This window comes from Oryctolagus cuniculus, chromosome 5 (assembly GCF_964237555.1).
Source record: "Oryctolagus cuniculus chromosome 5, mOryCun1.1, whole genome shotgun sequence".
In the NCBI taxonomy this organism is placed as follows: domain Eukaryota; kingdom Metazoa; phylum Chordata; class Mammalia; order Lagomorpha; family Leporidae; genus Oryctolagus; species Oryctolagus cuniculus.
The window spans coordinates 108694809-108721521 of record NC_091436.1 but is presented as its reverse complement, the minus strand read 5'-3'; the positions used below and the strand labels follow the sequence as shown (position 1 = coordinate 108721521).

General features: G+C 37.0%; 1 protein-coding gene across 1 annotated transcript in view; it reads right to left on the bottom strand.

Annotated features, from left to right (window-relative positions):
- EYS (eyes shut homolog) overlaps positions 1-26713 on the bottom strand; it is a 1404981-nt gene that overhangs the window by 290908 nt on the left and 1087360 nt on the right. Inside the window, exons 23-24 of the mRNA XM_070074646.1 lie at positions 22475-22580; positions 7281-7501 (exon numbers count right to left, since the gene is read on the bottom strand). Of these exons, the coding sequence (XP_069930747.1) occupies positions 7281-7501; positions 22475-22580 (327 nt within the window). The remainder of the gene's footprint in view (positions 1-7280; positions 7502-22474; positions 22581-26713) is intronic.

The window sequence follows — 26713 nt, the reverse complement described above, 5'->3', positions numbered from 1 at the left end:
AGAGGGATGTCTAAGATTTTGCAGACCTGAGGCATATAATTTTATTGCCATTTAAATAAAAATAATTAAAAGTATTTATATATTTACATATAAAGTTAATCTTTATTTAGAGTAATAAAACAAAGTATAACAAATTATATGGAAAACTGAAAATTTAGGTCTCTTTCCTGAACTATCTTCTGGGTCATCACAGGAAGTGTTTACATGGAGATGTTTCAAGGTTGCAACCTGCTTTTTTCTTCCAAAAGAAGTAGAAAATCTACCACTGAAATTTCAAGCAACTTCCAGATCTCAGAAGTACATGTGCAAGAATTAGAGCATCTTAAATGCCATTAGATTCAGCATAAACTAGTTCTGTTACTTGGTGAAGGGATGCCATCAGCTAAGGAGTTTTGGAGGGACAAACCACAGAACATTTCCCCCATGAGGCAGTAAGAACTTAGTAAGAATTCTCAGGTAGGGCGTGGTGAAGCCATGTATGTCTCACGAGAATCAGAATTGAGCTTCTGTTGCAGGGAGAGGAAAATCCATCAATATAGAACCATAATGGCACCAATTAATAAGAAAACCTATTATATTTTCTAGTCTAATTCTCATCCAAGCTCGCATCAACCCTGGAGTAACCAGAAGCAGAAGAGACATATAAAGGAATTAAAAAGGAAGTACCACAATCCTTCTTTATGCTAGATTCTTGAAGTTGAAGTCTATACAAACTTATACAGTCTAGTGATCCCTGAACCGTATGTGAGATAGAGATTTCAAACTGGACTAACTTGAACCAGATGTCTTGAATTTGCATGATAGTCCATGAAGGGAAAGTAAAGAAAGATCCTACAGAGTATGTTTGACATCAGTGACAGAGAAAAAAATTTATATTTGCATTTATAAAGTTTAAACTGCTTTTAATGAATAGACTACACAGATATACATTTAAATTCACAATTAATTAACACAATGTGAGAGATGGGGAAAACTATGCAATCACATACGTGTCTAAATTTTCACCTAAGCCTAATTGGATTATTTCCCTTCTCACCCCATTTTTCTAGCAATAGGGACCACCTACAAATGAGATGTTTGAAGGTTCTTTTTTTTAAGATTTATTTTATTTATTTGAAAGACAGAGTAACAGAGAGAGGTAGAGACAAAGAGAGAAGTCCTCCATCCGCTGGTTCACTCCCCAGATGGCCACAATGGCCGGAGTTGCGCCAGTCCAAAGCCAGGAGCCAGGAGCTTCCTCTGGGTCTCTCATGCAGATGCTGGAGCCCAAGGACCTGAGCCATCTTCCACTGCTTTCCCAGGCCATAGCAGAGAGCTGGATCAGAAGAGGAGCTTCTGGGACTAGAACCAGCGCCCATATGGGATGCCGGCGCTTCAAGCTAGGGCTTTAACCCACTGCGCCACAGTGCCAGCCCTGTGAAGGTTCATTGTTAAAACAATCTGACCTCTGACCTGGGCCAGCATTGTGGCATAATGAGTAAAGCTGCCGCCTGTGATGCCTGCACCCTATCTGGATGCCAGTTCAAGTCCTGGCTGTTCCACTTTCCATTCAGATCTATGATAATGCATCTGGGAAAAGCAATGGTGGATGGCCTGAGTGCTTGGGCCCCTGTACCCATGTAGGAAATCCAGAAAAAGCTTTTGGCACAGCTGGCACAACTCTGGTCCTTGTGGCCAGTTGAGGAGTGAACTAGTAGATGAAAATGTGTCTCCAATTCTCTTTCTAGCTCCACCTTTCAAATAAATAAATAAATAAATATTTTAAAAAACAAATCTGACCAAGTATAAATTAATATAAACTATAAGAGATACTTAAATCCTATGTATAGTTTCAAGGGTGATATCTCCAGACAGTGAGCCACTAAGAACAAGGGCTAAATATTTCAAGATGTTATTAGTCTAAATACATGGTAAGAAATTTATCTGAAAGAGGTTCTTTTTTTCATTGGTATTTAGAATAAGGTAGACTGCTGAGTTAGATTATGGGTAATCTGCCCTGGATACGGGGTGGTAACTCAAAGATCTCAGCGGGTGACATGTAACTACATGACACTGTGACAATGAACACTAGCAGAAATTTTATGGGGAGGTTGCAAGTCATTATAGAAAGAATGGAAAGGCCAAGACACAATGCCCTAATTCTTTGTACTGAGTAATGGTGTTACTATTGCAATTTCAAATTCAATCTATGACTCCCATCTCATTTTGAAGTGCTAAATGGCTTGGAAACTAAATACCTCAGAGATCATGAAAAAGTGACTTCTTTCTACCAGACAGTGTTAAAAAATATGTTTCCAAAATGAGATAATAGGGAAAGTGGGATTGAAAGAAAAGAATGAAGAAACTAACACTCCTATTCACATAGGACACTGAGAATCATAATTTACTAATATTGATAATTATTTTTTTTAAAAAGAGATTACTTAATAAGGAAACACCATTAATTTGACTTGGATGTCTTTGACCAATAAAATACACAGCACTAATTTATCTGATTGTTTACTTAGTGTAATGATCTGAAAACTACAGCCCTGAGACTAAATTTTGCTGGTCGTCTATTTTTATAAGTAAAGTTTTGTTAAATCACAGCCTTGCCCATTCATTTATATTTTGTCAATGTGGCTGCTTTTCTTATACAATGGGAAAGTTGAGTCATTGTGTTGGAAAGTCTAAAATACTTGCAAATCACATTTTACAGAAAACTTGTGCTGACTCCTGTCCCAGCACACAGAGAACAGCACTGTTAATGAATAAGGAGAGGGGAACAGTTAGAGGCACATAAGACACACCCACTCACATGTGAGACTTAGTCACTTTCCAATGCATGAGAAAACACATTCATACCTTCTTATCTCCTGGAAAAATTAAGACGAGGTCTAAAATCAATGTCTCAATAATTATTTACTATAATGTCAGTGACATTAAGTTCTTAGTGCCATGGTTGGTTGTATAGGGTATATTCCCAAATCTGATGCTCCTTTGTAATTGCTGTTCAACCTGTTTTAAAACATCTGGCACAGAAAGGGGAAAGTAATTTAAATATTATCTGTTTAATTTGCTAACCTTCCTATGCCCTTTTGGAAACAGCTTGTTCAAAATCCATGGGGATTTAGATACTCAGAATAACCCTTCTGTATCACTTTTCTAAACTGAATTTCACTACATACAATTTGGACTTCTCTGAAATGAGCAACCACAGGGGTTTGAAAATTCTAGCACAGATTTATAACGAAATGAAAAAAGATTGGACACTATCCAGAAACATGTGATGGTACTCAAAGCAGAATGACATTTGTTCAGTAAAGCTGCTGAAGCGTTATTTCCCTTAATACTTTTCAGCATGAAATTTGTCTTCTGGTAAGCAGATTATCTTTGCAGACAAGGTAAAGACAGCATTTTATAATGCTGCGTTAGGTCAAAATAAGATACAAAAATTAGCGATGATTTTGTTTATAAGTACCCATCGAAAGTATATTTCATTTTGTAAAACATAAAATGAATTCTATGGTACTGAAACTGTTCGTTCATGACTCTACTCTTGTTTAGAGCACACTGCCTCAAGGATAGATATTGTTACACCAACAGTGTAACTACTTGTTAAGGGAATAGGCATATATTCCAGGGAGAATCAGAATCACAGCATTAGAAGTGTGTGTGTGTGTGTGTGTGTGTGCGCGTGTGTAGGTGTGCACAGATTTGAAAATCTCCCCCTTTCTCTTCTAAGAAAGTTTCTTATATACCACATTAGGAGGCATTCTCCGAACTTTGGATGAGAGTCACTAAACTGGAATGGTTAAACTGTGACGAGAAAGTTATTTGCATCTGCATGCAAAAACATATACACACATTCTATGATATTAAAATGTTATAGTCTTCATATTTTGAGATGGGCAAACAGAGAAGCAAAAGGAATTTCTTCTCCTTGTAACAATGACTGTTTTATTCTGAATATATACAATCTGTTACTTTGAAAATACAATAAAACTTCCAGGCCTAAAAAGTACTCCATTAGGTCAACTTCTCCATTTTCCTGAATCCAGAAAAGCTGAATATCAATTTATCTCATTCAAATTGATCTGCTATTCTGAAAGATTTCTTGTATCCAATTCTTTGTGAGCAAAAATTTCTCATGTGGCCCTTACCTCATTTCCTCTGTTAACATCAGTTATGAGGAATTGTTCTGGAATTGGCCAATTCTAGTGTGCTGCAGTATTAGGCTACACAAGGGGAGAGCTTGAATGAGTCATAGTGATAATGCAAGAGATAATTTACCAAAGTGGAGCACTGGTAATCAAGACAGAAATCATATTGTCCACAGCATGTAAGAAATGTTTGTTCATAATGTAGTTCAGTACACTAACTGATGAGTATATTTGTTTAGGGATAAGAAGGCATCTATTAACTGGAAGTGGATTCCTCCAGGGTAGTTGTTGAAAGGCTCATAAATGGGTACAGGAGGCTAGAATACCTGTCGTATTTGAAAACAGATGAACAGATACAAAGTTGTAAAAAAATCACCCTAAATACCAAAGAGCATATAGAGCTTCCACAGGACCGTGAGAACTCCCTGCATGTAGGACTGGTATCTTCACTTCACATCTGTTTCACAAGCTGTTTAGCTCCTAGTTAGCTATCAGGCATTCCTTTTGAAATAAATCTAATACAATGAACTTACAAAGTGTAAACAAACCTAGGACTACTTCTACCTATTGTACTAGGATGACTAGATTTATTTCTTGCTTTAAAATATATATTAAATAACAAGGATTGAAAGGAATGTGGGTTTGATTAATTCATGAAAATATGAAGCTTACTTTATTTCATAAGCACTGAGTTTAAAATATCTCGGAAAGTTAATATTTTAAAGTACAACTAACATCTATTTCTATGAGTTGGAAATAGTAGACACTTATGCAGAAAACTAGAGTGCCTTTGTTTCCTAATGCTGCACAACACTGTTACCACAAGCTTGACATTTTACCGCAAACTACCTTTCTTAACCCACCATTTCCATGAGTCTCTGTCCTTAATGTGCTGTACATTGTGATTTAATGCTATAACTAGTACTCAAACAGTATTTTTCACTTTGTGTTTCTATGTGGGTGCAAACTGTTGAAATCTTTACTTAATATATGCTAAACTGATCTTCTGTATATAAAGAGAACTGAAAATGAATCTGGATGTGAATGGAAGGGGGGAGGGAGGGAGAAAGAGGAGAGTTGCGGGTGGGAGGGAAGTTATGGGGGGGGGGAAGCCATTGTACTCCATAAGCTGTACTTGGAAATTTATATTCATTAAATAAAAGTTAAAAAAAAATAGGTCTCTCCAGTTTTCTGTATGCTCCATCAAAGCCAGCGAGAGAGAGGCAATTCAGAATTTTAGTTATCTCCACAGGGGAGTTGCATACTATTACCCTATTCTATTGGCTATTCTGTTGTGATGAGTAAGTCACAGGTCACACCCACAGAAAACTGAGGAGACAGAACCGTGAGGAAGGGGAGAGTATGGGCCAACAGTAGAGGATGTTTACCACAGACAGGAAAGGAGAAAACACAATTCTTGTCATTTCTTCCAATAATTTCATCAGTGGTAAAGCCTCATTAAATATGTATTTAGACTGAAGGACATAAACCTTTCTGATATTAGTAAAGTCAGTAGACAAACTTTTCCCCTGTTTCTCTTTTGCTTGGGTAGGCAGACTGGCAGTTTCTTCTGCAGGATTTGGAAAGTCACCTTACTAACTAGTATTTTGGATCACTCCATTTTTTTTTTATTATTAGATAGAGTTACAGACAGTGAGAGAGACAGAGAGAAAGGTCTTCCATCCGATGGTTCACCCCCCAAAATGGCTGCAACGGCCAGAGCTGCGCCTGTCCGAAGCCAGGAGCCAGGTGCCTCTTCCTGGTCTCCCATGCGAGTTCAGGGGCCCAAGCACTTGGGCCATCCTCCACTGTCCTCTGGGGCCACAGCAGAGAGCTGGACTGGAAGAGGAGCAACTGGGACTAGAACTCGGTGCCCATATGGGGGATTAACCAAGTGAGCCACTGCACTGGCCACCCTTCACTCCATATTTTTAAAAATTGTTATTAATTTGTTCATTATAGAGTAGAATGTTTATTGAAGAAAACTTTGATTTTTCTTTCCTTTAGGAAAATGATCATGGTTCAGAAATTATCTTTATTCTTAGCCTCCCTATTCATCATTCTTTAGGTCTTAAAACCTTTATGAGTTATACTTGTATTAAATAGGTCTACGTTGCTGTTGTTGTATAGTTGTATAAATCAAGTTGTGTGAATCAGAAGAAAAGTTTTGAGACTCTCCAAAAGACAATTTCTTCCTTTATCATTAAATCATGCTCAGTTTTTCAAATTTATTAGTCGGTCTGTGATTGATAAATACAATACCTTGACTCTATTTTACCTGTCTTGTCCTTTTGCCTTGTATTTGCCTTTTGGTTCCTTCTCTCTTTTTCCATTTGCAATTTTTGTAATCACTTTCAGAGCCCATTTCTGCCAACCATTTCTTCTGCTGCTGCTTTGAAAGAATTTTTCTCTTTTCCACACTATGTTTATAGACATTTACTTCTATGGAATCATTATTAACTATGTGGTAGTTTGTCTCTTGGAACTACTGAGACAAATTAATTAAGATGTCTCCTGTGAGATTTGGTCAATTTTTCCCTGACTTAAGTAAGTATAATTTGTCCATGTTTCAGTTTCTACTCTGTCATTATTTGTAGACTTGAAATATAGATTTCTCAGAGGATTGAAGGAATTTGGGAATATGTTCTACACTGTCCAAATGAGTCTCCCTCAGGGTTGATTCACATAAGACTTTTCAGTGGAGCAGAAAGTAATTTTAATTAAGATCTTAAGCTTGCAAGCGTGATAAATCTTTGCTTCATGGATGAAAAATGATTGTAAATAAACAATACATTTTTTCTCAATTTATAATATAAATATAAGCAGATTAAAACAAAATTAATAAATTCAGAAAACTACTATCAATGAATAAAAACTATTATTCATTGTTACAAAAAGCCAAAACATTCAGATTGAAATTTCAATCCTTTCAAACTTCCCATCAGCTTTAGTTACTTACCTATTTTCAGAGTCTCAGAGGAATCACTTGCCTTTGTATCCACATGTGTTAATTACTTTGAGCAAATAAGTTTTCACCACATGTTTTCCACCACCCAGTTGACAACATTGCATGGTTTTGTTGTTTTAAGAACTTGGAATCACGTAACATAGGTTGCATATCAGGGAGCTGGTACTGACCTGATGCAGGTGCCGTTGTTATGGCATAGATGATGATCACACCAAGGGATATAACAATTCTCAATGTTCTTCCCATGCAGTGCTTCTTGAATGATTAAGACTTCTTTGTTGTTTACTTGAAGTTCTTGAATGCAACCCTCGAACCCAAAAATTTGGCCGACACTCTTAGAGATCTTTACATTTCCTGGGATACTGCCGAGGAACATGGATTCAAAATATCCCTGTAGGAAAAATAAATTTTAAAAAATCTTACTATAAAGTGTGGTAGGGTTTTGTGGGAAAGATCTAGCAAACTTGGCTCTGTAATACATGTTTTGTGTGAAAGATGCAGGATATTGGTTCTATAATCCATGTTTTACTATGTTTTTCAGTTTAAAACAAGTTGTGACTGTTAGCGAGTTTTGTTACTTCAGGTAGGTTACAGGAAATGGACTCTTGTTTTACTTTTTGCTTCCATATCTTACAGTATCTAACATAATTTAATGCAAAACTTAGGTACTCAGCAAAACTTGCTGATTACTTTGCAAATTATATTTGAATTCAGGTGTTTGCATTTTGATGTGAAAATAACCAAATTATAAATGATAATGAAAATGAAGACAGGCCAACTATTTATTGTTAGGCATTGAATTGTGTTTTCCACAAATTCATATATATTATAATTCTAGCCACTAGTACCTCAGAATTTGACCTTCTTAAAAAATTAGGTCATTACAGGCATAATTATTTAAGATGAGGTCAATATTTGAGTAAGGTAGACATCTAATTCAATATGACTGGTTTCCTTATGCAAAAGGGAAAGCTGGACATAGAGAGATTTGCACAAAGGGGCTAGGTCACATGAACATGAAGCAGAGATCGTGGTGCTGCTTCTGCAATCCAAGGGACATCAAACATTGCCAGCAAACTACCATAAGAAGCTAGGTAAAGACATTGAACAGATCCTCACAACTATCAGAAGGAAACAACCCTTGTCAACACCTTGATGTTAGACTTACGGAGTCCAGAACTATAAGTTATTTTTGTTGTTTCAGCCATTCGGTTTGTAGTACTTTGCTATTGAATCTTTGCAAAGGAATGCAATGGCACTATATTTTAAATATCCTAAAATATGAGCAAAATGTATGATGCATGCATGTGGTGCTTGGAAATGTGGAAATGCTATCTCTTTTCTAAAGAAATGTGAAAATAAATATGCATCAGAATTAAAACTTTGCTTTGATCATGTTCAATCCCTTTGTATACACATCATTCCAAAGAAACAAATCAAGGACAGGCTCCTTTTTAAAAAAGCATTTAAAAATTTTATTTATTATTTATTTATTTGAAAGGCAGAGGTTCAGACAGAAAAGACACACACCACATATCACACCACACACACACACACACACACACACACAGATATTTTCCATCCATTCCATCTATTGTTTCACTCCCCAAATGCCTGCAACAGCCAAGGAGCTGAAGTCAGGAGCCAGAAACTCCAGCTAGGTCTCCCACAATTGGGTGGTAAGAACCCAAGTACTTAGGCCATCATCTGATGTCTCCCAGGTTGATTGGCAGGATGTTGGATACGAAGCGGAACACAGTCCCATGTGCTCTAATACAGGAGATATGGGAGTAAAGCATGCCAAGCAGTGGCTCAACCCACTGTGCCACAATGCATTTTCCCAGTCTCCTAATTTGAGAAAGAAATCTGACCATCTGAAAGGCCACCAGCATATAAAATCTAAATTGTTCTTTGAAAAGGTGTAAGCGTGGTATTGGAGACTAACATGCTTTTTCTAAATAACAAAACAGCTTTTTCTCTCCAGCTTTGGAAAAGCTTGCTGTTTTGTCAATGGGGCTCCTGATGAAGCTGACATTTAGTGGCCACATTATATCAAAATTCTAGAGCCCCCTTCTGTGTGACAAAATGCATCAATCTGAGAAACAAGAGGGAATTGATATTGATAGTATCAGTAAATTTTCTTCGCCCATCCAATACTCATTGCAGAGCTCATTCTCACTGACCAGCATGGTGACAAAATCTCTTGCAGGATTTCAACTCCTACTCAGCTTTCCTTCCCAACCCTTATCAACATAGGAAATGGAATTCTCATCCCAATGATCTGTTAATGATATGCTGCTCTTCAGAGTTGTTTGCCCTATGAGGCAGCAGCATTTGTGTGTGTTAATGTGTTTGATGTCCCCATTCCCAGAACACACTCTCACTCCCCAAGCTGACTTCTGAAAAACATTTAAGTGCTTATTACAGATAAAATGAAATGGAAAACAATCATTGCAAGAATTCAAAAACTCAAGACAAATGATTAAGGTGGGAGTCTAGAGTTAGAAGAGCATGAATGATGCCCAGCAGCACTACCTATAATTTATACTAACATTTACTAGCTCGATGAAAATGTACTTTAAGAGAACTGAGCATATTTATTTCTAAGATATCAAAGCATTTCCTAGCCCCCCAACAGGTCAAGGTAACTTTGTATTTGAGCCCTTATCCCCCAAATTCCTCAGGTTCTGCTCCTATGATCATTTTGGAATTTTTCTGAGTGCTTTGTGTCTTAATTACAGGGAATGTAATTAAGAATGGCAGAATAGCTGAAAGTTTTGAAGTGGATCAGTACAGCTCTCACACAAGGGCAGAGCTAGCAGTTAAAATGCTGAGTTTGATACCTGTTTTTGGTTGACTGCAACTTCCTAGTAATGTGGACCCTTAGAGGCAGTGGTGATGGCTGAAGTATTTGAGTTCCTGGCAGACTGAGTTCCTAGTTTTGACTGTGGCCCTGCCAGTCCTGGCTGCTGTGGGCATTTGAGATAGTGAACCCATGTTTGCGAGCTTTCTTGCTCTCTGTCCCTTCCTCTCTGTCTCTCTGCCTCACAAATATCAAAAGAATTTAAAAAATAAAAGCAAAATAGAAGCCCTAACACCGCATTGGAGAATGTGCATTTGCTTTCACATCCTTTTTCCCTCACATGCTGTGTCGGTTTATATTAATTGATCTAATGAACATGAGTTGGCTTTTTTTTTTTTTAATTAGCTGAGATAAGTGTTTCCCTGTCAATACAATATGGGATCTAATATGAATTTTCAGACTCAATACATGCAAAGTAGGATCTTTCTCTCACTGAGGATCTCTGATATCATTGTGCATTGATCACACACCTGGAAAGGCAAACCTCTCACTGCTTTGACAAGTGTGCGGTTTTAGCAAAAAACTGATAGAGGATTGAAAAATGCCCTCCTCTTCTGTCAGCCATAGGCAGATATAAGGGAAAATCTATGGTGCTATCTATGATTTATTAGACCATTAAAAAACAGCCAAACAGTGGAAGTAGATGGCTCTTGTATTTCTTCTGATCCCAGGCCCTAGCTTAGTTGGAGCCCCAAAATGTGTAAAAAAAAATCAGCTGCCATTGACTGCACACAGATAACCATTAAAATGGTTGACTTCTTCTATCCCCAGACTCTCAATTATCCAAGAGCTGCCTTTTGTGTGTATAATCATTCCTAAGGAGACAGGTCTTTAAAATAAGTCTTTTCTAATAACTCTTTGTGAATCAGACTATAGAGAATAGAGTTTGACATCAAGATATGATCTTACAAGATAAAAGCACAGAGAACAGACATGGACAATCAAGGAAGAATCATCAAGATAATAGAAAAATATGAATGGCGACTGAGGCAAAAGGACTCTACATCTGACAAGAGTGAAATGAACATTCCTTTACCTCTCAGAGTTTCTGTTTAAAAGAATATGCCTGCTTTTTTATATATGTGTGAATAAAATAAGCAAATATGGGAAGGAGAAGCAAACTTCTAAAAAAAGGGGTTTGTGGATGAAAAGCTGCACTGTTTTCTCTTGTGTTCTGTTTTAAGTTTGGGCATTGCACACATTTCTGTAATGATATCTTGATTCAATGTTTAGTTTTATTTTACAGCCTCAATTTTGTCTGAAGTTAAATGTCTTTTGTGTTAACGAAATAGGGGTAGGTAACTGCAAATATGCTTTGTGGTTAAGATTAATTATCAGACCAAACTTATCTTTGTCTAAGAATGTGATGACTTACAATTGAAATGAACTGCTTAATTTAACAATTTTTTTATATTGTCTAAGTTGTATGCAAATAAATGCACAAACAGAATTATTGAGTCTTGGAATAAAGTTGGATAAATGAAGTTGGGTAAAATGTTCCAGAAGAAAGATTCACTTAAATAACCTTTTTCATGTAAATAAGGCTTAAGCTCTTAAAAACTGTTTAGAGGCATTAAATGACAAAGGATCAAAAGGCAGAAACAGTATTTATCTAAATCCACATCTCTTTGCAGTTACAAGATTTCACTCTCTCCTGCTTTTCCTTATGGTATAATAATCTACATACCATGTTTGTGGTATTAATTCATATTCATTTTTAGGGTAGGGTCTCTGGCCTTATAATCTCTGGATTCTCTTAGAACAGTTTTATTTTTATTTTATTTATTTATTTATTTTTATTTATTTATTTTTTTGACAGGCAGAGTGGGTAGTGAGAGAGAGAGACATTTGCTGTTGGTTCACCCTCCAATGGCCGCCGCGGCTGGCGTGCTGCGGCTGGCGCACCGCACTGACCCGAAGGCAGGAGCCAGGTGCTTCTCCTGGTCTCCCTTGCTGGTGCAAGGCGCAAGTACTTGGGCCATCCTCCACTGCACTCTTGGGCCAGCAGAGAGCTGGGCAGGAAGAGGAGAAATGAGGACAGAATCTGGCGCCCTGACTGGGACTAGAACTCGGTGTGCCAGCGCCGCAGGTGGAGGATTAGCCTATTGAGCCATGGCGCAGGCCGAACAGTTTTATTTTAAAAATAGGAATTTTGATATATGATTATTACAAATGACCTGTTTCTTGAAACTCAATCTTATTTTCCCTTAATTTTCTGCTTCTCTTTTAGGCCTCTTTTACTACTTTCTGCCATGTTAGAACCTTGCTATTTTGCTAGACTGAGCATGTAAGAAGACCTTACCAGATGCAGTTCAAGAGGAATGTCACAATATTAGCCTAGAATACCTTGCTATATTGAATACATGAATATATTATATAGAGTACAGGGTAATGCATACTTATATGAAAGTTACTGAATGACTTATATGGTTAGCATGAAGTAGTTCACACAGAAAGTTTATACTTTTAAAATTGTTAAATATCAGTGAAGTTCTCATTGGTCCCATATTTCACATATAAGTTTGATTCTTTTTAAAAAAAGATTTAATTTATTTGAAAGGCAGAATGACAGAGAAGGACAGATAGAGAGAGAAAGATATCTTGCATCTGTGGGTTCACTCCCCAGATGGCTTTAATGGCTGAGGCAGAGCCAGGCTAAAGCCAGAAGCCTAGAATTCCATCTGAATCTCCCACATGTGTGGCAAGAGTCCAAGCACTTGGACCATCTTCTGCTGCTTCCTCAGGCACATTAATAAGGAGCTGGATCAGAAGTGCAGTAGCCAGGACTCAAACTGGCACTCTGATATGGGGTGCTGGCATTGTAGGCACACACTTAAATCTACTGCACTAGTGCCATGATGCCATCTCTAAATATTGATTATTCAGGTTTTCTGGACTAGGAAATGCTATTAAAATTATAACTTCTCACCTTGTTGAGGGGAAAACCGAACTTTAGTGAAGCAATCAACAAATTGAGTTGCTACCCAGTGAACATATTGATCTAAGGAAGTCTAAATACTTAAGAAATGTATACAGTCATTCTTGTTTATAAGGAAATTAACCATAATCAGGGAAAATAAATCATAAAGAAATTAGCTAACAACAATAGTCTACAGGTCAGCAGGACAACAGACTAACAAGCCCTGGAACTTCCTTCTGTCATAGAGATAAATGCAACAATGATACATGTACCAATTCCTTTATGAGAAATCTAGAATACAATTAAGAGTGAAATGAAAGCAAGTTTGAAATCAACTATGTAAGTATTTGATAAGATTCAACATCCCTTCTTCATAAAAACCTTCCACAAATTAGATATAGAAGGAACATTCCTCAAAATTATAAAGTCTATATGTCACAAACCAACAGCCAATATCATATTGAACGGGGAGAAGCTTAAAATATTTCCCTTCAGATCTGGGACAAGATAAGGATGCCTACTTTTGCCACTTTTATTCAATATAGTACTGAAAGTTTTAGCAAGAGCAATTAGGGAGGAGAAAGAAATAAATGCCATCAAAGTGGAAAAGAGGAAGTCAGATTATCCATGTTTGCAAATGAAATGACATACTATATGAAAAAACCTAAATACTCCACCAAAATGCTGTTAGAATGATAAACCAACTCAGTAAAGTTGCAAGTTATAAACTGAACATACGAAAAACAGTAGCTTTTTTGTGTGCTAGTGATGAACTCAGAAAGCAAAATCAACAGAGAATTCCCTTCATTATAGCCACAAAAAATCAAATCAAATTTAACCAAAGAAGTAAAATGTGGGGAGCAACTCGGACTAGACTGTTACTGGAATTAAGACTTATTCTATGCATCTGCTCTCCCACAATATGGCGCTGAGAAGGGAGTAACAACTTCTATGCAGCTGCCTCTCGCCAACTTGAGTGATGACCTGCAGGAGCTGATCCTGCTCCTGATTGGGGGAGAGCAGCATACTCGGCGTGTGGGTAGCAGAGTTGGGATTGGTGGAAGAGGACTATAAAGGAGGAGAGAGACAACATGCACCAGGAACATCTGAAGGAACACCTGAGCAGCCCCCGAGAGAGCCGGCCGGCGGTGTGCCGCTCCCCCGCGGAAGTGGGGAAAGTGGCAGGGGGAACCGCCCTTCCATGGAGGTGGAAGTGTCGGTAGCCAACCCGGGAAGAACCAGCAGCAAACCCGGGGAGGGCCGAGCAGACAAAAGAACAGCGCAGGGTCCTGTGTCGTTCCTCCGCGAAGAGGGGGAGCGACAGTAAAAGATCTCTATAATGAAAATTATCAAACACTAATGAAAGGAATCATAAAGGACACGCAAAAAATGGAAAGATATTTCTTGCTCATTATTGGACGAATCAATATCATCAAAATGTCTATATTACCTAAAGCAATCTACAGATTCAATGCAATCCCAACCGAAATACCAATGACATTCTTTACAGAGTTAGAAAAAGCCTGACATTCATACGCAATCATGAAAGACCCAGAATAGTCAAAGTGAATCTGAACAAGAAAAACCAAGCTGCAGGCATCATGATATCTAGCTTCAAAGCATACTACAAAGCTATAGTAATTAAAACAGCATGGTACTGGCATAAAAACCAATAAACAGTTCAATGAAACAGGATAGGCAGCCCAGCAATTAATCCACATATATAAAGCCAACTGATCTTTAACAAAAGTGCTCAGACCAAGTAGTAAAGTAAGGATAATCTCTTCAACAGATGGTGCTGGCAAAATTGGAGATATATATGTGGAAGAATGAAATTAGATGCATATCTCTCATGATATACAAAAATCAACTCAAGCTGGATCAAATCTCTAAATTTAAGGCCTGAGACTATGAAATTGGCAGAAGAAAATATAGGAAAATAGGGGAATACTCCAAGACATCAGTGTAACATATGGCTTTTTGGACAAGACCCCAAGGCACAGGCAACAAAAGCAAAATGACACAATGGGACTGTAGCAAACTCAGAAGCTTTTGCACAGCAAAGGAAATGATCAATAGAGTAAAGAAACATCCAACACAGTGGGAAAAATATTTGCAAATAAAAACCACCTATCTGACAAAGGATTAATATCCTGAATATATCAGCAACTTTAAAAACTCAATTAACAAGAACAAAACAAATTCAGTGGAGAAATGGACAAAGGACTTCAATAGATAGTTCTCAAAAGAAATACAAATGACTAACAAATATATGAATAAATGTTCAACATCACTAGCCATTGGGGAAATTTGAATCAAAACTACGATGAGATATCACCTCACCCCTGTCAGAATGGCAAAAATCCAAAACACAGAGAGTAACAAATGTTGGCGAGGATGTGGACAAAGAGGAACACTTATGCACTGTTGGTGGAATTGGAAAGTAGTACAGTCACAGTGGAAAACAGCGCAGAGATTTCTTAAAAAACTAGAAATAGGCCGGCGCCACGGCTCAATAGGCTAATCCTCCACCTAGCAGCGCCGGCACACCGGGTTCTAGTCACAGTCGGGGCGCTGGATTCTGTCCCGGTTGCCCCCCTTCCAGGCCAGCTCTCTGCTATGGCCCAGGAATACAGTGGAGGATGGCCCAAGTGCTTGGGCCCTGCACCCCATGGGAGACCAGGAGAAGCACCTGGCTCCTGCCATTGGATCAGCGCGGTGCGCCGGCCGCAGTGCGCCAGCCGCGGCGGCCATTGGAGGGTGAACCAACGGCAAAAGGAAGATCTTTCTCTCTGTCTCTCTCTCACTATCCATTCTGTCTATCCAAAAAAAACCAAAAAAAACCAAAAACACACAAACAAAAAACACTAGAAATATATAGCCAAAAGCCTTGAACACAATGTATCAAAGAGATACCTGCACTACCATGTTTATAGCAGCACTGTTCACAATAGCCAAAATTTGAAACCAAAGAAAGTGTCCATCCTCAGATGAATGGATAAAGAAAATGTATATTTACACAATGGAATATTATTCAGCTACAAATAAAAATGCAATTCTAACATTTGCACCAAAATTGATGCAACTGTAGGATATCATGCTGAGTGAAATAAGACAGACACAGAAAGACAAATATTTCATGTTTTCCCTTATATGTGGCAGCTAAAATTCAAAAGCAAATGAATAAACAAACAAAATAAAGAAAAAGAAATGTCTATGTATCAGTATTACTCCAAATATAGTTTTATAAAACTTTATTTTATACCTTTGCCAACCCAATGGTTAAGAATATTCTACTACTCTAGTTTTAATGATCTGTGATTCTTTAGAATTTACTTCATATGGGTGAAATGGTCATTTTTTCCATTCGAATGTTGTCTATAGCTATTGTCTGTGTTCCCACTAAAATAGAATTTTTTTTTTTACTTTTTACTTGTTAAACTTCTTATTCAGTGAAGTATAAAGCCTTTTTACTATAATATAAACTTAAACGATGCTATCTCAAAAATTAAAAAATGACAGAAGGAGAAGGAAAGAAATTGGGAGGCAGATGGGGGAAGAAGGAGGGGAATCTCATTATGTTCTTAGAATTGGTGGTCGTATTTTATTCAGATTTGTAGATCCCACCACAAAGTTACAAAACATAAAAAAAAAAAAAAAACAAAAACAGAAAACATGGCCCAATCAAGGGAAGAAAAAAATTCTTCGGAAATCATCCCCAAGGAAACACAGGTATATGATTTATCTGACAAGGAATTCAAAGTAGTCATTGTGAAGATGCTCAACAAGTCAGGAAAATGATGAACAAAATGAGAAATCAATAAGGAGAAAATAAATAAATGAACCAATTATAAATTTTGGATCTGAAAGGTAAAATGCCTGAATTAAAAACTTTGTTTAAATAGTTTAACAGCAGATTTGATAAAACAGAAGAAAGAACCAGTGAACTCAGACAGGCCACTTGAAACTATCCATTTGGAGGAGCAAGAAGAAAACAATAATGAAAAAGAATGAAGAAATGCTAAGGGACTTTCTGAAAACCATCAAGTAAATTAATATATGCAATATGAAAATCACAGAAGGAGAAGAGAGAGAGAGAGTAAGGATAAGAACCTTATGTGAAAAACAATGGTTGGAAACTGAGTATCTAGAAGGGAAATGGGCATCCAGAATCAAGAACCCCAAAGGGCTCTAACTGAAGAATTTCACTCTGAGACACATTACAATCGATTTATGAAAAGTCAAGCAAAAAAAGAATTCTTAAATATGCACAAGAAAAGTGATTTGTCATGTAAATAGATGCTCATATGGGGATACTAGCATATTTCACCATGGAAACCTTGCAGGTCTGAAGGGAGTGGCATGATACATATGTAGTGTTGAAAAAAAGCCCAGGCGATTCAAAACACTATATCTGTCAAAATTTTCCTTCAGAAATGAAGAAAACCTGAATATTTTCCCAGATAAATAAAAGCTGAGATAGTTCTTCTTTGGACCTGCTTTATAGGAAATACTAATGGGAGTCATTTAAGTTGAAGTAAAAGGAAGCTAGATAAAAATGCGAAGTTATATGAAAGTCTAAAGTTTGTTGTTAAGAGTAGATATACAGACAAACACAGAATACTGTAACAGTGGCATATAAATCACTTTAGATTTTGGTATAGAAATGAAAAGACGAAAGTATAGCCATAGATATGTGAAATATGTTTGTGAACACACAATATAAAAAGATGTTATTTTGACATTAATAACAAAGTTTACGTGAGAAAAGAAGTAGAGTTTTGTATGTGATTGAAGTTATCAGCTTAAAATAGGCTGTTACAGCTATAAAACATTTTATGTACTTCTCATAGTAACTGCAAAAATACCTATGAAACATATTAAAAAGAGAAATAAATCAAAGTGTATCACTTTAAACTTAACAAAAGACAAATGAAGACAGCACAAGAGGAAAATGAGAAAAAAAACTAGACACAGCAACAAAATGACAACAGTAAATCCTTATCTATCCGTATGAATATGAATATAATTGAGAGACAGAATTAATTAAGAGACAGAGTGGCAGAATTAATAATTAAACCAGATTTAACTCTATTCTGTCTGCAAGAGATTTACTTTATATTTTAGAAAGCAGACAAATGGAAAATGAAAGGACAGAAAAAGATATTGCATGTTAGTGGCAGCTAAAAGGAAACAGAGGAGCTACACTATGTCAGACAAAGGAAACTTTAAGTCAAAAGTGTCACAAGGGGGACAGTGCCATGGCTCACTTGGTTAATACTCCACCTGCAGTGCCAGCATCCCATATGGGCGCCGGGTTCTAGTCCCTGTTGCTCCTCTTCCAGTCTAGCTCTCTTCTGTGGCCTGGAAAGGCAGAGGAGTATGGCCCAGGTCCTTAGGCCCTGGCACCCACATGGGAGACCAGGAGGAAGCCCCTGGCTCCTGGCTTCAGATCGGCACAGCTCCCGCCGTTGCAGCCATTTGGAGAGTGAACCAATGGAGGGAGGGCCTTTCTCTCTGTCTCTCCCTCTCACTGTCTGTAACTCTAACTCTCAAAATAAATAATAAAATCTCAAAAAAAAGTGTCACAAGAGACAAAGTAGGACATGATATAATGATAATACAGTGGATTCACTAGAAACAGAAAATAATAATATATTATATACCCAATATCAATACATGTTAACTATATATATGCTCAAAAAGATGTATTTTCATGTGTATATATATTTATATCAATGCCCAACATCAGTACTCCAAATAAATGCAGTAAACCATGACAGAACTTAAAGGAGCAGCAGATAGCAACCTAATAATAGCAGGAGATTTCAATAGCTATCATTCAAAGATGAATAAAACATTCATATGAAAAATAATAAGGAGGGGTTGGCGTTGTGGTAAAGCTGTCTGGGATGCTGGTATCCTATGTGGGTGTCAGTTCATATCCCAACTGCTCCACTTTTGATACTGCCCCCTGCTAAATGCCTGAGAAATGCAGCAGAGGATGTCCTTGGTACTTGGGCCTATGTCACCCAAGCAAGAGACCCAGGTGAAGGTCCTGGTTCCTGGCTTTGGCCTAGCTGAGCTCTGGCCATTGTGACTGCCTGGAGAGTGAACTGACAGATGGAAGATCTCTCTCTCTCTCTCTCTCTCTCCTTCTTTTGTAATTCAGAATTTCAAATAAATAAAAATTTCTAAAAGTATATAATAAGGAAACAAAGTCTTGAACAACACCATGGACCAAATGCGTCTCATAAATATGTACAGAATTTTTCACCCAACAGCATCAGAATACATTATTCTCAAGAACTTGGAACATTTTCTGTGATAGATAACACAAAACAAGTTTTAACACATTCATGAAGTTTGAAATCATACCAAATATCTTTTCTGACAACAAACGAAATAAAATTAAAAATCAGTATCATAAAGTGAAAGTTATGCACAAATTAACATATTCATGCATAATCAATGAGTCAGGAGGAAATCAGAAACTTTCTTGAGACAAACAAAAAATCTAACGTATCAAAATACATGGCTTGCAGCAAAAGTAGTTCTAAGTAGTTCTAAATGGTGCTAAATGACTACATTAAAAAAAGAGGGGTGAGTGCTTAGCTTGGTACTTAAGATTTCAGTTGGTGCTGCATGTTGTGGCACAGTGGTTAGTTGTCATTTTAGAGGTTTGGTTCCCATATTGGAGTGCCCGGGTTTGCATTCCCACTCTGCTTCTGATCAAGCTTCCTGCAAATGCCCTTCCTGCAAATGCAGGTGATAGCTCAAGTACTTGGGTCTCTGCCACCTATATGGGAGACCTGGATGGTGTTTAAGTCTCTTGGCTTCAGCCTGGCCCAGCCCTGGCTGTTGTGGCCATATGGGGAGTGAACCAGTTGATGGAAGATAGATCTCTCACTGCCCCATCCCCAACTCCACTCTGCCTTTCAAATAAAGATAAATAAATGGAACGTAAAAAAATACACTGGTTGGGATGCCTACATCCTATATTGGAGTGCCTTGGTTCAATTCTTGGCTCTGGCTCCCAATTCCAGCTTTTTGTCAATATATACCGTGGGAGACAGTATGTGACAGTTTGAGCCATTCAGTCCCTGCTCCTATGTGTGAGACCTTGATTGACTTCCCAGCTCCACAGCTTTGCCCTGGTACAGTTCTGGCCATTTCAGGCATCTGGGGATTGAGTCAGCAGATGGGAGCTTTCTCTTTCTTGCTTTGTCTCTTGACTTCTCATATAACAATATGAAAACAAAGAGAAAAAAGAAAAATATTGGTGAATCTAAATTTACCCTGAAGGAATTCAAAAAAGAAGCACAAACCAAGTCAAAAGTCAACAGATAGAAGGAAATATCGGTAGAAATAAATGGAATAGAAACAGAAAAACAGTACACAGTAGAGTCGGTTGCACCCCTTTGTGGTCATGTGACTGATGGCAGCTGTGGTCTACTGGGGCTGCCCAACATCGAGAAAGAGTGATGTATCACATATTCCTAGCCTAGGAGTGGGGCAAAACTTAAAACTGGAAGTATGGGTTTTCCACAGAATAGTTATTGCTTTGGCACCATTATGAAATCATTGAATCATCCTAAAGTGGGAATTTCTATGCATACTATAACCCATTTTTGGATTTGGGGCTAGTCTAAGAGTCTCAAACACATACAATCTCCCCAGGTGTGCCAGAGCTAAGCTAAGGGGATAACGTAAGCTGGGCCGAAGGCAAGGAAACAGAGACTGGTAAAATCCTGTGACAGCTCTGAGAGTAGCAATGGTGAACAGCACTGGAGAGTCTCAGTAGTTTCTCTTTTCCACCTTAAAATTACCCAAATTATTTTCAATGAAATTAAAAATTCCATTCTCATGGGTTAGTCCTTGTTTGTGCATTTGTATTTTTTTGGACATTCTGATCAGCTTTACTTTAGCCCAGAGGCAAGGTGACTGATTTGTAAAAAGGCTATATATATGTCACATCTACCATTTTCATCAACAAAAATATATTTAATGAACACCTGCTGCATTCTGCTTATCAAAGATGTGAACCAATAATGTCTAAATTACATGTTATTTGCGAGAGAATATGGAACTTTCAATAAAGATGACTGAATAGAAGGAGTTAGTAAAGATGTAATAGCACTGAATGCTCTACAGTGTTGCATTTGTCTTCCACTACTTGTTTATTCCATGTATTAAAGTCTAAATATTTGACCCTCTTGGGTCCTAGGACAATTTTTTTAAATGAAAACAATTTTATTCCTACCCTAACAACCCTTTCAAACAGTCCTGAGTCTGATTCAGTCAGGAGAATATTATAAAGGAATAAAAAGGCATTGAGAATCAGAAAGCCAGGGGTCAAGTCTCTTATCGCTGTAAAATTGTGGACAAATCTGATAGTTTCTTAGCCACTGAAAGGAGATAGTTATTCTCGGTTTTCAGGGTTCCTGTAGAATAGGTAGTGCATATGACCATATATAGAAAACATCATGTGCTTATGCGAATGACAGTGCTTCTTTTGGGTGCTTATATACACTCACCATGAGTCTATATAAAAGAAATGGAAACAAATCAAATTTCCAATTCATTAGGGCCATTCATATTGCCAGCTTTAATGTGCACCAAAATTAGCACTTTGGAGCTCTAATTATACAGATTAACTCTCCATGATGATCAAATGAATCAGAAATTCTTTATCTTAAATGTATTGCAATAAAGTCATACTCAGAAGTGTGGAATGAATCACATCATTAAAACTGAAAGAATTTAGCAAATTGCCTGGTCTCTGGAGGGACAGACATCCTTTTGTCTTTCAATTTAGCTTCATTTGATGTTTCTAAGAAAAATTTTCTGGCCAGTGCATGTCAGAAAAACTGGCAATGGACATCTTTTTTTAAAAATTTTTTTTGACAGTGAGAGAGAGACAGAGAGAAAGATCTTCCTTCCAATTGTTCACTCCCCAAATGGCTGCCACAGCCAGTGCTGCGCCAATCCGAAGCCAGGAGCCGGGTGCTTCCTTCTGGTCTCCCATGTAGGTGCAGGGCCCAAGGACTTAGGCCATCCTCCACTGCCCTCCCGGGCCACAGCAGAGAGCTGAACTGGAAGAGGAGCAACCGGGACTAGAAGCCGGCACCCATATGGGATGCCGGCGCCACAGGCAGAAGATTAACCAAGTAATCATGGCACTGGCCCAGCAATGGACATTTAAACAACACAGCACCAATACTCCCATATCATAATACAAGAAGATAAAGTTTTAAGAACTATGTAATATCTGGCTAATATTTCCCTATTCCTGAGCTATCTCTTTTGTAAAAAATTTAAGAACAATATATATTAATTCCAAAATGTGGCAGGAAAATCAATTTATTTTAAATTTAATAAAGCATTTTAGTGCCAGGAAACATTAAATATATTTAATTATACCTAAAACATGAGATGAATTTCCTGGTGCTTTGTTAAAGAGTATTTATAAGGGAATTTGTTCAGTTAAGAAATAAGACTAATGCCTACTAACTTAAAAGCAAAGACTTAGAATATTGAAGGCACATTGAGTATTTGCAAACAGGTATTTGCATACCTACCTGAGTATAGGTTGTTTCTATGTTTTTCTTCTGCATTGGAGGTTCTCCATCTGCAGCCATTTCAATCATGCAAGTAACTTCAGGGCTACCAATTGGCACTGTGTAGCTAGAAGTGAAACAGAAGAAGCCACTGTTGCATGTGTTACTGGCAACAACAGAGTACCTTCACACATGGGTGGTAAGTGCTGCTTCAATTAAAGAGGTGCTTTCTGGATCAAAATAATGCTGAAACATGGCCTCAACCAAGTGTGAATTTTTTATACAGTTTCTTAACACTGTATTTCCTTTTTTTCCTCCTTACTTTTAATCAGGAATTTAAATGCTTTCAGAGTTAAGTCCCCAGTAAACAAAAATAGTTTTACATATATAAGTAGGTGTTGAAAGATTTTAAGTGCTAACTGTGGTTGGACATATGGTCTCAGTCATGTAGGAGACTATTGAACAAGTAACATTAATGTTAAGTGACCCTAAAATCCCTAGGTAGAAATTTCCCCTCCCTAGCCTACAGGCAAAATAGAAATGGAATAAGAAATGAAAGCTACATACCCCTGAGCAGCAAGATTACACTGTGATACAGCTATCAGAACTCAGAAAGCATGCTGCTAATGTACTGGCTGGTACTGTGTCTCAGAGATAAAGAAAAGCGTAAGGTTAAGGGAATTTGAAGAATGAATAGAAGAAATGGTCAATACACAATTGAAAATTAATCAGAGACTTTAGAGTGATGTGATCCGATGAATAGGTACATATATATCCTGAGGTATTTTGAATCCTTTTTAAACTGTTTATTTAGAATTTAAAAAAGAGCAATTCAGAGGGTATTACCTTGAAACAGGCCATTTGCAGCAAATTGCAACTTGCATTGTTATGAAGTTTATTTCAAAGAAATAGCATTAGAAGTACAGTGCTGATATTAGTGGTGCCTATTTCTGCAAACTGAGAGTGTGGAAGATTTCTTCATTTTTTGCAAATTTTCCAAATTTTGTACATTAAACCCACCTACATTTTTAAAAAAGATTTTATTTATTTGAAAGGCAGAGTTATAGAGAGAGGCAGTCTTCCATCCGCTGGCTCACTCCCCAGATGACCATAATGGCAGGAGCTGCTTTGATCCGAAGCCAGGAGCCAGGAGCTTCCTCTGGGTCCCTTTCGTGGGCATGGGTGCAGGGGCCCAAAGACCTGGGACATCAGCAGAGAGCTGGATCGGAAGAGGAGCAGCCGGGACTAGAACCGGTGCCCATATAGGATATCGGCACTTCAGGCTAGGGCTTTAACCCACTGCTCCACAGCACCGCCCCTCCCCCCATCTAAATTTATTTTTAATTTTAACTAATCTTTCCAGTTTTCCTGATGTAAGAGATTCCATAGGTGCAAAATTCTCAGTGCTAACTCCAGGGAAACTCCTCGCAAATCGGACAGTTGGCCATTCTACTTAAAAAAAAAAAATTTATTAAAAAACAATTAGTTACATAAATTGCTAATCCTTTTTCTTAAAATAATTTTGTAGAGTTAATTGGGAAAAAAAAAAACAAACAAACTAACCCTTGGTGACTTCCTCCCTTTCCCATCCAAATGGCACAGCTGGTTTTGTCTCCTCCTACCTAGTGCTGCAAATTTGATATGGTTCTTCCAATTAATCATCCCACTCGTTTCCCGCCTTCACTCTGGTTTTCCAAGGTCATTTCTAATTCTGATTAGATTATCATAAAACAGTCTCGACTTCTACGAATTTCCCACTTGTATGAGCTATGTATTGACAGAAACTCTGAAGCATGTTTCCTGTCATTTTTGATAAGGCCAAGTTGACATGTATCGGTGCTTTACACTGGAGATGGAGGGAAAAGCCTCCATGGATGCACATGTCCTTTTTCTTAAATAAGATCTCTGTTCATTCAGAGCTTGTTGAAATAAAATCCTGAACTGCAGTTCTACAAAAGTAACCCACACTATTTGTTTTCTGTTATTCCCCCTCTTTCTTCTCCAACACTTCAACAAATGGTTGATTCCATTGCCTGCTAACTGTATGGACTGTTTCAGAAATTGATACTCTAATTATGTCAGTTGTTTTCTACATGTAGACTCTGATCACATTCATTTTTATAATGTCTTGTATTTTCTTATAGACCTTTGTCATGAGAAACAAAAAATGCTCTATAAACATATTACACATTTTGCTCCATAAATTGATAGAGGAAAAAACTGGGTGCATATCCCATATGCTTCTCAAGTATTGTTGAGCCTAGCTAAGTCTAATGATTTAAAGACTCAAGGATCATATTTTGAGATAATCCATTGACAGGCTGAGTGATCTTAGGCAAACCACTTAACCTTTCTTCCCTGAAGTGTGATTATCCACAGAAGGGAGATCATCATTCTTAGCTCATAAATGGTTAGTGAGAACCACATTATTTAATGTACATAAATCATTCAGTGCTAATATTAAAATCCAAGTAAAAGTAATTATTTGCTGACTAGGCAGGAATCTCTAAAGAGATTTTTATGAAAACAAATTATAGTCATGTTGAAGTGTTCTAATATTGCTTGTAATGAAGTTTTAAATCAAATACTCAAGTTGTGTTATTTTAAAAACTAGAATTTGATGAAATAGACCTTCTTTTAGGATCATTAACACAGCGTTTTGTTGATCTATAATCTTTAGGTATGCTAAAAGTCAATTTATTTGGAAAATTTTTAGAAGACCCTGCTCATACTGGAAGATCAGGGCAACTGAAATGAAAGGGAGGATTGTAAAAATGTAAAAATGAAAAGTTGACTAACCAATCAACTAAATCAAGCACTCTTATATAAAGTAATGCTATCCAGCCATTAAATAAGAATTACAGGGGACAGTGTTGTGGTATAGCAGGTAAAGCCAAAGCCTGTGATCTCAATATGTGCCCTGGTTGCTCCACTTCCAATCTTGTTGCCTGGTAATGGCCTGGGAAAAGCAGTGGAAGATGGCCCAAGTGCTTGGATCTTGGGCTCCCAAATGGAAGACCTGGATGAAGCTCTTGACTCCCTGCTTTGGCCTGGCCTGGGCTGGCCATTGCAGCTATCAGGGGAGTGAATCAGTGGATGGAAGATTCTCCCTCTCTATGTGTTTCTTCCTTTCTCTCTGTAACTCTTGCAAATAAATCTTTAAAATGAAGAATTTTAGAGTGGTAAGTAATAACATGAGAAAACATATGAAATAGAAAAATAGATAATTTGGATTATATGATATCATTTTCACGGGAAAATGCATAGAGGAAACACTAGAACTCTTTCAGTAATACTATCAATAGCTATAACTGTATACTGAAAATGATGATTTTAAATTTGTTAAAATTTGTGTCTTAAAATCTTTTGAAAATCGAACATAATATTTTCAATTTAATCTTTAATTTAAGATAAAACATTTATGAAACACAAAGATAAAATAATTTATCAATATTTAATTGTTTTGTATTAGTTCCTGTGTCTTCCTTCCAGGTATACTTTTTTATCTATTTTTTTTTACTAACTATATCTTTAATAGTTTTTGTATCTATGGATAGCAAATTCATGTATCACATTTCATATCTCCCAGGAATAATAGTTTAACTCTGAATGGACTCTGATATTAATCTTTTCTTTTAGGATTTTAAATATAGTACTTGAATATTTTTTCAATTTATTATTTATGTGAAATCATTCTAAGTTCAATTGAAAAGTGTTATTATTTATTTACCTTTTCTTTCTGGCAGCTGTAAGATCTTGCCTTTATCTGTGATAATGAGTCTAGGTATAAATTAATCACTATTCCTCTGAAATCCTTAGGCTAAGTACTCTTATGATCTCAAGAATTATATATTCTTTCCGTTTTAGAAAATTCTCACCTAAATCACCTCAAATAATGCCTCATGGTATTCTTTGAAATTTTTAATCTTAGGACTTACACTTTAGACATTTTTGGAAGCCCATAAGGTATCCTTTAAGTTTTGCAATCAAATTTTTATTCTTTTTGGAAAAATTATCTTGATTTCTCTGTCATGTATTCTTATGCATCACTTAGTTTCTTCAACTATCTATTCAGTTTTAAATTTCTATGAGTATTTTTATTCCAAATAACTGGAATTTTTTCTGTGACTTTGTGTTTAATTTCTTTCTGCCTTGCTTTTTATAATTTCTTATTCTAAATAAAACTTATTCCTGTATTTATGCTTTCTATCACGTTAAAAACACTTATTTTAGAGTTTTTGTCAGACTCTTCCATCAAAA